The following is a 13,531-nucleotide window of genomic DNA, read 5'->3' as shown; positions in this document are numbered from 1 at the left end:
TACATAACTTCTTACCACATATTTTTTGCCTTTTATTAACCAAGTGAAATGACTTGCATTTTTACTTAAATAGTCAGGTATACTTCGGCATAAGTTAATATGAAAGAATAAACAAATATACCTGGAAGGAGTAGAGCCTGTATGTAGCACAGTTTTCCCTGTAGTGTCCATTCTCTGAATTACTAAGTGATCTAACACCATCTTTTTCTTGGCTCTTTCAAGAATATCTTCTTCTACTGATCCTTTTGTGACTAGCCGATAAATATTAACCTATGCATGTTATAAAAAAGGCTTTATTTACATGCTCACAAATTACACATGAAAACAATATTCAGATGAAGTTAACAAAAAACCCTTGAGCAACAACAGGGAGAAATGTTAGTCATGATTATAAATCTTCTAAATCTTATTGAACTAGTATTTCATATATGAAACGAGTCAATCATGTTACCATAGTCTCTACATAAATTATTTTTAAAAAAAAGGAAATAAATTCTTAGACCTCTTCTCTTTAAACTTCTGTGATTAGGCACAAGCATTGCCACAAGGAAAAGTGTGATATCTGATTACTACTTGAAGTCTTCTGCAAGAAAGAAACCCAAAGAGAACTATGAAGTATTTAACTTTAAGTAAAACAGATGCTCCTGAAGTATAACAGTTACTTTCTAGAATTACATGATGCCAATGAAAATGGGACAAGTCCACAACTCTTCTCTCTTCATCCATATACTACAGCTGCTGTGCAATCTCACCATATAGGGAGATTTTAAGATTTATTTTTAAAAGGCAAATTAGTATTATTAACATTTTTAGACATTCTTGGCAGGTATTAATTATTCTCAAAATACATGAGGACTGCAATGGCCCAGACAGACAGCTTATGGCTACCATATGAAACCCGCCTTCAGGTTTGGAGCTTAAAAAGACAAGTGTGCATACCTGTTTCTTCTGTCCAATCCTATGAGCTCTAGCCTGTGCTTGCAGATCATTCTGTGGATTCCAGTCAGAATCAAATATAACTACAGTGTCAGCAGATGCCAAGTTTATACCTAACCCTCCAGCTCTGGTAGAGAGCAAAAAGCAGAAGTCCTAAAATTATAAAATAAGAAATAGCTTTATATATATTAGCTATAATATTCTTCAATGAACCAATATGACACTTCTTTATATGCTGTGTGGAGCAGATTATGAACTCATACACTTTTTTAAGTATATCATAAACATATGTTAGACTTGTAATACAATAAGGTGCTTGTCATGGTTAGAGTCAATATATTACTATTAGAATAGACTAGACTAGACTATTACAGTCGGAAGGGACATACAATGATCATCTAGTCCAACTGCCTGATCACTTCAAGGCTGATCAAAAGTTAAAGCTTATTATTAAGGGCATTGTCTAAATGCCTCTTAAACACTGGCAAGCATGGGACATCGACCACCTCTCTAGTAAGCCTGTTCCAGTGTTTGACCACCCTCTCAGTAAAGAAATGCTTCCTAATGTCCAGTCTGAACATCCCCTGGTGCAGCTTTGAATCATTTCCATGTGTCCTATCACTGGACACCAGAGAGTAGAGATCAGCACCTCGCTCTCCACTTCTCCTCCTCAGGAAGCTGCAGAGAGCAATGAGGTTGACCCTCAGCCTCCTTTTCTCCAAACTATTAATAGACAAGCCCAGAGTCCTTAGCCACTCCTCATAAGACATTCCTTCCAGCCCTTTCACCAGCTTTGTTGCCTTCCACTGGACACATTCAAGGACCTTAACATCCTTCCTAAATTGTCATGCCCAGAACTACACAGTACGCAAGGTGAGGCTGCACCAAGGCTGAATACGGCGGGATAATCACCTCTTCTGACTGGTTGGTTATGCTGTGTTTAATGCATCCCAGGATGTGGTTTGCCCTCTTGGCTGCCAGGGCACACTACTGACTCTTATTGAGCCTACTATCAACCAGCACCCCCAGACCCCTTTCTGCAGGGCTGCTCTCCAGCTACTTCTCCCTAGTCTCTACCTGTGCCCACCATTACTTCATTCCAGGTACAGAATCTGGCATTTTGACTTGTTAAATTTGTTGCCATTAATCATTGCCCAATGCTCCAATCTACCTAGATCCCCCTGAAAGGCCTCTTGCCCCTCAAGAGAGTCAACAGCACCTCCCAGTTTAGTATCATCAGCAAACTGGTGGTGCCTTCAACTCCTTCTTCCAGGCCATTGATAAAAATATTGAACAGAACCGGCCCTAGAATCAAGCACTGAGGAACACCACTGGTGACCGGTCGCCAGTCAGATGCAGTCCCATTCACTATAACCCTTTGAGCTCTGCCCTTTGGCCAGTTCTTCACACAGTGCACCATGAATCCACTCATCTCACAGTTGGACAATGTGTCCAGAAGGATGCTGTGAAGGACAGTAGCAAAAACCTTACTAAAATCCAGAAAAACTACATCCACTGCCTTCCCTTCATCCATTAGGCTGGTGACCTTATCAAATTAGGTTGGTGCAAAAGGAACTGTGGTTTTTGCATTGTTGAAATTTGCTGTTTGATATTGGAATACATTCTTAAATAAATGTGGTTACGTTATACATTATTTTAATGCACTTTTCTCGCTTTATGTTTTTTTGCTCATTACTTGCTGTTGATTTTATATTTATTTTAGACTATGGAAATGTTGTTAGACAAAAAGCAAATTCCAGCAATTTTCTTATTCGAGTTCAAAATGGGTCATAAAGCAATGGAGACAATTCGCAACATCAACAATGCATTTGGCCCAGGAACTGCTAACGAATGCACAGTGCAGTTGTGGTTCAAGAAGTTTCACAAAGGAGACAAGAGCCTTGAAGATGAGGAGCGTAGTGGCCGGCCATCAGAGGTTGACAACAACCAATTGAGAGCAATCATCAAAGCAGATCCTCTTACAACTACACGAGAAGTTGCCAAAGAACTCAACGTTGACCATTCTACGGTCGTTCAGCATTTGAAGCAAATTGGAAAGGTGAAAAAGCTCGATAAGTGGATGCCTCGTGAGCTGACTGAAAATCCAGAAAATCGTCATTTTGAAATGTCATCTTCTCTTATTCTATGCAACAACAATTAACCATTTCTCAATCAGATTGTGATGTGTGATGAAAAGTGGATTTTATACAACAACCGGTGATGACTAGCTTAGTGGCTGGACCAAGAAGAAGCTCCAAAGCACTTCCCAAAGCCAAAGTTGCACCAGAAAAAGGTCATGGTCACTGTTTGGTGGTCTGCTGCTGGTCTGATCCACTACAGTTTTCTGAATCCCAGCAAAACCATTACATCTGAGAAAGATGCTCAGCAAATCAATGAGATGCGCTGAAAACTGCAATGCCTGCAGCTGGCATTGCTCAACACAAAGGGCCCAGTTCTTCTCCACAACTGCCTGATTGCACGTCGCATAACCAATGCTTCAAAAGTTTAATGAATTGGGCTATGAATTTTTGCCTCATCTACCATATTCACCTGACCTCTCACCAACTGACTACCACTTCTTCAAGCATCTTGACAACTTTTTGCAGGGAAAATGCTTCCACAACCAGCAGGATGCAGAAAATGCTTTCCAAGAGTTCGTCAAATCCCGAAGCATGGATTTTCACGCTATAGGAACAAACAAACTTATTTCTTGTTGTCAAAAATGTGTTGATTGCAATGGCTCCTATTGTGATTAATAAAATGTGTTTGAGCCTAGTTATAATTATTTAAAATTCACGGTCCAAAATTGCAATTACTTTTGCACCAACCTAACAGAAACTTAAACCTGAACTAACTTCTGTATTTAACAAATATCTCAAATTTATGTTATGAAATGAAGTCCTTCCTCCTCAACCACAGCAGAAACATAAGCTCAGCAGCAACTGACAGATGTTATGCTTCTATTACTGAAAAACCCTGTCAGTGTAGGACAAAAGACCTAAGATTATCAAAGGTATGGAACGGCTTCCATAGTAGAAAATCTAAATAACCTAGGAATCTTAAGTTGTACACAAACAATGGCTAGAAATTATTTCTTCCATTTTTTCCAGGGCAAGAAAATAAGAGGCAAAAAATGAAGTTAGTAGAAGCCAGATTTAAAGCTATTAAACTCAGTTCTGCCCATTGCCTAAGTTGGTTTTTGATGTCAAAAGCTTGTGTAAAAGTTCAGTGCTGTAAAAATTGAAGGATTAAGTTCTATGTAACAAAATAAATTCTTCAGTTTTTATATAGTACTTAAAATTACTAAAAATATAACTGTGTAGTTTTATTAGTTAAAGACCATTTTAATAAATTCTGTTTCCTTCTATTTTTTTAAAAAATTTTTTTGGTGTTTGTTTTTTGAGGATTTTTTGTTGTTGTTGTGGGTTTTGTTTGTTAAGAGTTGCAAACCTTATAGTCTAGGCAATAGAAATGGGAGGAAAATAAAGCTGAGTAGATTAAAAAAACAACAACCCACTAATACCATACCTCTGATCCTTCTGCATTAAAATGATCCAGTGCTTGTTTCCTCAATTCCCCTTTTATTGATCCATCAAGTCTCTAAAGAGATTGAATAATACAGTTAAAAAGGAATTCCTTCTATATTCTAATCAGAGCAACTTTAATTCTCAATTGCCAAAACAACTGAGGGGGTGGGGTGGAATAAAAGTAATGTAAACACTTCATCTTTCTAATTCATCAGTTTAACTTCAAAATACTATTTAGCATGCATTAATTGCCAGTCTTTTCCTGTATGTAAAATTAAACTTTCATAAATCTACAAAAAGGATAAAGTGGTAAAGATCAAGGCTTCTTGGCTACTACCAGAAAAATTCTCACCTGAAAGGGAAATTGACGATACTTCAAATACTCTGCTAATATGTCTAGCATCCTAACCATCTGAGAGAAAATCAGTACTCTGTTGCCACGTTCTCGCAGACGAATCAGTAACTTGTCAAGAAGGATTAGTTTCCCGCTGCTACGTATTAAATGCTACAAGAAAATGTGCATTGCAAAATAAGTTCACTTCAACAATAATATACACTGAAGATGGTTAGACATTCATTAACTGAACATGAAAGTTTAATAAGTATTTAGTCAGTCCTGATCTTGTAAAAACTCATTATAAAAGCATTAAGCACTCTAACTTAAATCAACAGGATAACAGACTAGCATGTTTTTCAGATAAATGCATTTCTCAGCTCTGGCTCACAAAACAGCATCTTAACATTTCATTAAAATATTAAGTAAATATACTGTGCTATGAGTTAGAGCAGTTGCAGTGTAGACTCAAGTTCTTTTCAACCAAATAAAAAACAACAAAGAGACTACCTTAGTACTACTTGCTCCTCACTTTCTGTCTTTTGAACAGAAATAAGCATTGCTACTTGATCCTCTAAGCTTTTTTAAACAATGCCTAATCAGTCAGGTTTCTCAGGCAAGAAAAAAGTGAGAGGTATCTTGTTTGTAGAGGTCAACAGGCTTTAGCTAGGTTACAATGTTAAGCCTTCTCAGCTCCAGTGGAAACAACTAGAACAGAAATTCAGGTGCATGTCAAATTTAACGTTGAAAACATTAGGGTTCTTTATCTGAAGAGGCTCAGGATAGAATTTTAGGAAATAAAAAAAATTGAGTTAGGTGCTTTTATTCTTTATGCCAGAAATGAGAAGGATGCATCATTAGAGCTAACAAAGCTTATTCAGATGAGCCAAGGAAATCATGATTACGCAATTATTAGCAATAATGGCTGAACAGTTCTGATGAGTTTAATTATAAATTTAGGTAGTTAGAGTGTGCCAAGTTGCAAATGAAACATCCTTTAGCTTTGATAAGCACTTTATAATAAAAAATAGCTTGTGCAGTGACCGTTTGTGATTTCAAACTATTAGTTTTGGGAAAGTATTTAAATTATGAACTTCAAAGCTTACAGAAAAAAACCCTGATCTTTAGAACCATTTATGTTGTTATAGACTGCATCAATCAATCCTTTTATTTGTTGCTGTGGTTCTCAACGGTTTTAGTACAAAGATTAGTTAACCTTTACAAAAACACCCCAAACTATAAACCCACAACACAATCACAGACCATCTTTGGTAGTGATGCTATAATTGTTTTCATTCATAATAACAAAACAGCCAAACTAAGCTTTGGATATTTATTACTTTTATTTCCTTTCACTTTGGTTGTTTGAAGGTATGCAGAGAACAGTGTTTGATTGCAAAAAAGCCTAAAGAGATTCTGCAGATTACTTTCTCCTATCACATGGATTGTTAGTGCACTGCCAGTCACATGCATTTGCATTTATATTCTATTTACCTGTTTATTTAACTGCTCTATTTTAATCTGGGTTTAAAATAAGTCTTCAGTTTTTTCAGTCTGAAAATACATAGACTATTTCAAACTATTTCCTTTTTTTTTGATCATAATTCAAGCCAGGGATATTTTATTTAGTACTGATCTCTCTATTACTCAGTTCTAGTTAAGAAACAAATGAATAAAATAATCAATTCACTTAACTGTAAAACCTGGGATGCACATTTAATAAAGAATTTGTTCTTTCTTAATGTACTTTAGTAAGAACTAATAAACTTCCAGAACACTATGAAATTAATGTGTGCATATTAGAGATGTAAAAACATTTTTAAAAATTTAAAAAAAAGAGGTATTACCTGTAAGGCCTCCTGTTTATTATAGAATTCATTATCATCTGGTGGTTTAATGAGGTAGCAATGGTTACAACACTTCTTCAGTTCCATCATGATGTTCAAAAAGCCCGAGGTACTGCCTTTTGAACCTTTACTCAGGGCTTTATAATTCCTGGTTAAAATCCACCTATGATATAGAATGTGCAATTGAAGTAATTTCTAACCATTTGTGGAAATATGAAGGATGTAAGCTCTCAAAATATCAGTTCAAATTGCAATGTGAGAACTATTACACTTCAGTAATTTTCATATAGATATATCATTAAAATAGCAGGAATTTTAAAATGTCATTACTTGTAATATTGCTTCTGCAACGCACTCATTTCCATCCTCAAAATTTGTTCAACTTTAGCAGGTAAAGACTTTTCTACATCTTTTTTAACTCTTCTGAGTAGAAATGGTTCAAGTTCTTTGTGAAGACTTGCATAACCAAACTCTCTCCCTTTGCCATGCTCCTCTTCAAAATCTTCCCAGGAAGAAAACCTTCAAGAAAGAATAAGGGTAAAATAGTGACATACCATGAATGCAGACACACAAAGACCATAAATATACCACATGTGCACAAACTCGTATGGACTTCTTCCCTAATCTCTTCTGTTTTATTAAATAAGTTTCCGAATTTGCATCTCACAAGAAATTCCAAATATTTTGTCTGCAAATAGGAGAGTGGAAATTTCCAAACTTCTGCAGAATGAAAATTCAAAACAAACTACTGAATTTTAATTTCTCCAGTGAAAACCCAACATTTTACTTTTCTATATGAAAACCCAGGTAGAAGGCTGCAAAAATTCCATTATATTTCTCAAGAGCAGAATGAAAAAACAGTTGTATAGCTGGAGGAAGTGCAATAGAACTGACCACTTCACATATCTTTTGCAGCTTGTATGGACTAGCTGAAATGTGATTATTCTCTGGTATGTGCTAACAGACTAAGAGAATGTACTTTGTGATCAAATGAAGGAATAGGTGTCAGATAACAATCTTTGCTTGTAAGGTTCTGAAGAAGTCAGTGCAATGCATAGCTCTGAAACTAATTGGAGCTACAGTGCTTTGTATTTACAAGATATCTGAAAGGAACATGTGCTCTTATTTATCCCAGATATAAACAGAGGTCAGTATAGAATGTCAATACAGTAAACCTATTCTATGCAAACCATAAAGGCAAATTGGCTGCCTGACTGAACTACTGGATATTGGATACTTGTTTTCATTCACGGTACTAACACAGAAAACAAGACATCCTCAGTCCCATTCTGTTTCCCTAGATTAATTCCATGTGATTTTCCTATTAGATTAAGATGAAGTGTCTTTTCAGGGTTCTGAGCGATACATCAATCCACCTTTTTTGTGGACTGCTAAAACAGAAACAGTGACAACTACTATCAAAACAATTTATCAGAGCAGCATGAAAAATATGTGCATCTATTTTATATAAAATATTTAAACTCTTTCACAATGCAGTTCTTTATTGATTCTCCAGTCACTACAATATTCCGCTGTAAAAAACTTGATCACAAAAAAAAAAAAAATCATGTTCCTTACTTTTCTGGCATGATGAAGTGCAGCAAAGACCAAAGCTCTTTGAGGGAGTTTTGCAGAGGGGTTCCAGTAATAAGAAGACGATGATTAGACTTAAAGTCTATTAAAGTCTTGTACAGAAGGGAATCATCATTTTTTAAACGATGAGCTTCATCAACTCCTATAAATACCCAATTCAGACCACCAAGGAATGACTTAAAGAAATGGGGGGGAAACATTATACAAGTTAATATGAAATTTCTGACATTTTACATGAGGTTATATATACACCATCACTCCTTTTATTTTAATAATAGATACCTATGTGTTTTTAGTATTAATTATGTTTTTTATGTTTGCTAGATTCAACAAAAGGCTATGAAGGCATCCCAAGTTTAAAAGGAAAGTATAAACAAAGTTTATACTTGGAGAGGAAGAAGGCAAAAAAAATGATCTATACATTTTCAACTGACAAAAAAAACCCTCCACTATTGACTCTCTTCTTTCCAGCATGTACAAACAAATGAAATAGAAAGCCAAGAAACAGAACTTTTACAATTAGAATTTTCATATGCTATTAGGATTAACAGTAACTCTAAGTGCTACCATCATGAGGAGAGCAGTAATATACATATACATAAAACTGCACACGCAAATACTAAGATAAAACATGGGATTTCAGAGTTGCGAATCACAGGTGTTTGGGGCTAGGGTTTGGTTTGTTTTTTCAGTTCCTGGATGATAGTCTAACAGAAAAGTAGAGATTTTGAGATGTGAAGAAATTACTACAGTAATGTGAAGCTCAAACAAACTGAAGAAAAATGAGTTTTACCCACTTGATATGGAGAGAGTGGGAGGTGGGAAGGGAGGGAGCAGAAAACCTCACCACACAAATATAAAATCTAAAAGTGCTTAAAGAAAACTTCAGTCACACTTCCAAGAGTAAAGCTGTCATACTACCCATCCATTTAATGGCCCAGAACCCAAATATGTCCCAAATCTAAAGGAGTTTTACATTCTACAAATGATTTTATCTCCCTGAAGAAGTAAGTGTGATTACCTTATCCTTCAGCAAAATTTCATAAGTTGTTAGAAGTATATTAAATTTTAATCGCTTGGTCTGTGGATGCATCCATTCATGAGTTCTTATCTACAAGAAGAACCAAGTGAACTATAAGCTAGAGAAAAATGGTCTCATTGATCGGGATGACTTCAGGTACTACAGCAATACAGATGTTAAGTGACATAAAAGAATCTGATCACAAAAAAGGAACATAACATGCGAAGCTTTTTTTAAGTTATTAAACAGTAGTGGGGGTGTTTTTTGGTTGGTGCTTTTTTTGTGGTTTTTTTTTGTGTGCATGTGTTTTGTGGTGGGTTTATTGTGTTTGTTTTTTGTTTGTTTTTTTTTTTGTTTTGTTTGTTGGTTTTAGTTTTGGTTTGGTGTGTGTTTGTCTTGTTTTGTTTTTTTAACTTTAATGGATAAGGTGACTTACATTCTTCCTTTCAGAAAATGAATAAAGATTATATCTGTCTGGCTTAAATATTTATTTTATGCACCTAAATAATCACATGACAAAAGACAATTTATTTTAAAATGCAAGGTTGCATTTTTAGTCCTTTTTATTATTAAGCAGGAATGAAATCTTTCCCATACATTTATATCAGATCAAAATTTATGCTTTTAATTTGCATTTTAAACACATACAATTTTCCAATAAGTTTGCTCATTCCTAATCAATATATTGGAGATTAACATAAGACAGGAACATGAAGCGAGTCTTGTTTACCACTAATCTTTTTCAGTGATACAAAGAAATACTCACCATGTTTCTGCTAGTTATATCTCCTAAGTAAACCACAGCATTCATCTGAGGAGCCCAAGTTTGAATCTCTCTTTGCCAAGATGTCAAGGTAGAAAGTGGTACGACTAGCAAGAAAGGCCCATACAGCTGATGTTCGTGAAACAGGTAGTTCAGAAAAGAAATTGTTTGTATTGTTTTACCCAGACCCATTTCATCTGCAAGAATACAACTATTCCCTCTAAAAAAACAAAAACAATAACAAAAATAAATAAATAAATTTATAAAAATGCTTTCAAATTAAAACCAGCAAGACTAATTTAAGACTATACTTACTTGCACCATGAGTGAGCAAGCCAGTTCAGTCCATTTAACTGATAATCTCTTAATTCTAAACTGTCATGTCCTCCAATATAAGATGGTTGCTTCTTTAGTGCAACAAATCTTGGCCTCTGTTTTAGAATCTGTCAAAAACAAATTAAGCATCAGTCCTACTAGTAAGTGAAGTTACCAAAATGTCTTCTTATAGAAACAAAGTAGCAGTAGGAATTTGGTCACCAAGTCTAGTCTTTATTCATCACAGACAACTAGGCCATATAACAATATCAAACCACTTGCAAGCTAAAATTAGTTTGACTGCTGATCTAAATTCCACAACAAAAATGACATGAACTCATTCACAAAGGTTATTTTTAAAACAAATTAAAGTACTAAACAATTCCATCTTTGAATGGCAATAAAATAAGTAGGGAACAAATACCTACAAAAGGCTATTCTTAATAGTGATACTTGCTGTATATATAAATATAGCTATCATTATTATAGTTCTGGACAACATTCAAAAAATATTTTATAATATGCATCTTTTTTGTGGATGTGTAAAACACATCAAATTTTTTATTATCACAACTGAAACTGAAATTACACACTCACCTTGCAGTCTTTAAATGGAGTGGTCTTGGATTGATTTCTGCTAAAATACTCATCAATACACGTCTGAAATTTTTTGGCAATGAGAGCACCATCTTCCCAGCTACATTCTGAGTAAGGCAGACCCTGCCATTTGCAATAGTAATCTGGATAACCAGCTGCTGATTTCTGATTTGAATGAGCTGCAGAAATGCATGAGAGATACCAGAACAATATTTTCCTTCTGTATTTTAAGAAAGTACTAATTTTACATGATAAGACAAAATGAACTAGTTTCACAGCAAAGACAATATGACAACTTTTCTCTTCATCAGAGATTTTCTTTTGCCTTAAGTTGTTAGGGATATCAATAACCTACATTTCTTAATTATAAATTCAACATGCAAGCAATAAACTTGCAATATTCTTAACACTGTTTTCCATCTAGAAGTTTGTCACATACCAATTATCCTTTCCACTATTTGATATTGTTTATGTAGATCATCTGTAAGTTCCTGCTGGCAGTTATAATATTCCACGTCTTCCGGGGAAGCATTTTTCAGCCTGAAATGGGAATTTATTTGTAGCACTTATTACATTGTATAGTTCTAAAACTAAGAAAATACGGCAATTTTAAAGCTCTGAACGTAAGCACCATAGGAATGCTGCTTAGAGAGCTTCTCTGAAGAAGCTACAACTCAAAAAATTCCTGTTATAAAATTGTTGCATCTGGCCTAGGTACCTCATCGCTGATGACGAAGAAAGCTTATCAAGACACATAACTATCAGCTAATGGCTTGTACTAGACATGTGGATCGTTTACAATATCTGTTCTCAAGAATGAGTAGTGTACTTCACATGGTATTTTCACAGAACAACACTGATGGTTCACTATAAGAATCTATCTTATGAGTAGGAATCACTAAAAATCCCACCACTATTCATAGATTGTATTAAACATACTAACAAAATGCAATAGAAAACATAGCAGGACAGTAAGGATTTTTTTCCACTTCTTGGTTCTGAGGCTTTAACCAAGGTTTGAGCCAAGAAAACTAAATGCTGTAATGTTTTGAGTGCTTTAGCCATTTCTGGATTTTTTTTAAATTTCTGCAGCAATTCCTGAAGAATTCTGATCAAAATACAATCAATGACAAAATTAGTAAAAGGTAAGATTAAAAAACAAGAACAGAAAACCCACCACCCATCTTAAAACTTCATTTATAATAGACACATTAAAATCTAGGTGCAGAAGCTGCTTCCTTAAAGGCTTGATTTTACAAGATGTGCAAGCATTCTCACTTGCTCAGGTCAAGTTGGTATGCTCAGAATCTTACAGGATCATAAGGTGTTACAGAAGCTTCTACTTTAAAGCTTTTGTACCCTGTTGTATAGGCACTTAAAACTATGCTGTCACAAAGATGTAAGAGAACTCACAGAAACACAATAAAACATCTATATTGTTACAAAAAAAATGCGACATGGAAATAGTTATAAAAATACTCACCAGCGTTTTGTTTCCTGATCCTTTTTCTTATAGTTGTCCAGTTTCTTCATTCCTTTAACATTTTGTTGCTTCAGTGTTTCCTCAGTTTCCCAAGTATTGTGGATATGTGACCAGCCTTTCCATTTAATAAGATACTGTACTTCTCCTAGCTCCTTTGACTTTTCAAATCCAGTATTTGGGTCACCATCTGCCTCAACTGCATAGATGGTGGTTGCAGCACCAGTGGCTGATAAAGAAACCACACCAAAAGGCTTGATTAAGCATGCACTGCCATAAATTAACCAGTAAAAAACATACTGCGGAAAGCAATTTGTGATGCTCTTGAGTATATAACTTGACTCATATTGACAACTCTTATGCCACTCCTCTTATTTGAAGAATTATGATATAGCCATGTTAACACACATACAAGTATACTAATGAGATTCAAAAAAGCAACCAAAAAACTCTGCATCTAACCTAAAGTATCTCATGAGAATTTCCTTAGCATTCCTAGTTTTTCTAGTAATCCCCAGAGAATGCTCCATTAACACTGCTTGCTGTCATCTTTGCTATATCCTTCTCATTTCCAAGAACATAATGGATACTTGACATTGTGCTTAATCAGTCATGAGACTTGAATAGCCTAGTATTCAATTATTACTATGGTTGCTATAAATCCAATGCACAGAATCACAAAATCATTTAGGGTGGAAAAGACCCTTAAGATCATCAAGTACAACCGAAACCTAACACTGCCAAGTCAACCACTAAACCATGTCCCTAAGCACCACATCTACATGTCTTTTAAATATAATACCTCCAGGTGACTCAACCACTTCCCTGGGCAGCCTGTTCCAATGCTTGACAACCCTTTCCATGAAGAAATGTTTCCTAATATCCAGTCTAAACCTCCCCTGGCACAACCTGAGGCCATTTACTCTTGTCCTATCACTTGTTACAAGGGAGAAGAGACTAACACCCTCCTCGCTATGACCTCCATTCAGGTAGTTGTAGAGAGCGATAAGGTCTCTCCTCAGTCTCCTTTTCTCCAGGCTAAACAGCTCCAGTTCCCTCAGCTGCTCCTCATAAGACTTGTTCTCTAGACCATTCACCATTTTCACTGCCAAATTCAA

The 13,531-nt window shown here is 35.3% G+C and overlaps 1 protein-coding gene across 4 annotated transcripts in view; it reads right to left on the bottom strand.

Annotated features, from left to right (window-relative positions):
• The window catches only part of LOC135577066 (chromodomain-helicase-DNA-binding protein 1-like), an 88,685-nt gene that overhangs the window by 25,796 nt on the left and 49,358 nt on the right, over window positions 1–13,531 (bottom strand). For all 4 annotated transcript variants that reach the window (XM_065044724.1, XM_065044726.1, XM_065044727.1 and 1 more), the window contains 13 exons: window positions 12,417–12,642; window positions 11,373–11,473; window positions 10,934–11,112; window positions 10,337–10,464; window positions 10,025–10,241; window positions 9,259–9,348; window positions 8,223–8,413; window positions 6,975–7,163; window positions 6,645–6,807; window positions 4,816–4,968; window positions 4,465–4,536; window positions 940–1,089; window positions 122–270 (listed from right to left, as the gene is read on the bottom strand). In XM_065044724.1, coding sequence (XP_064900796.1) covers window positions 122–270; window positions 940–1,089; window positions 4,465–4,536; window positions 4,816–4,968; window positions 6,645–6,807; window positions 6,975–7,163; window positions 8,223–8,413; window positions 9,259–9,348; window positions 10,025–10,241; window positions 10,337–10,464; window positions 10,934–11,112; window positions 11,373–11,473; window positions 12,417–12,642 — 2,008 coding nt within the window. The remainder of the gene's footprint in view (window positions 1–121; window positions 271–939; window positions 1,090–4,464; window positions 4,537–4,815; window positions 4,969–6,644; window positions 6,808–6,974; window positions 7,164–8,222; window positions 8,414–9,258; window positions 9,349–10,024; window positions 10,242–10,336; window positions 10,465–10,933; window positions 11,113–11,372; window positions 11,474–12,416; window positions 12,643–13,531) is intronic.

The sequence above is a fragment of the Columba livia genome, chromosome W (genome assembly GCF_036013475.1).
Source record: "Columba livia isolate bColLiv1 breed racing homer chromosome W, bColLiv1.pat.W.v2, whole genome shotgun sequence".
Classification (NCBI taxonomy): domain Eukaryota; kingdom Metazoa; phylum Chordata; class Aves; order Columbiformes; family Columbidae; genus Columba; species Columba livia.
Note: the sequence above shows the minus strand (reverse complement) of the source record. Positions and strands in the feature narration are given on the sequence as shown.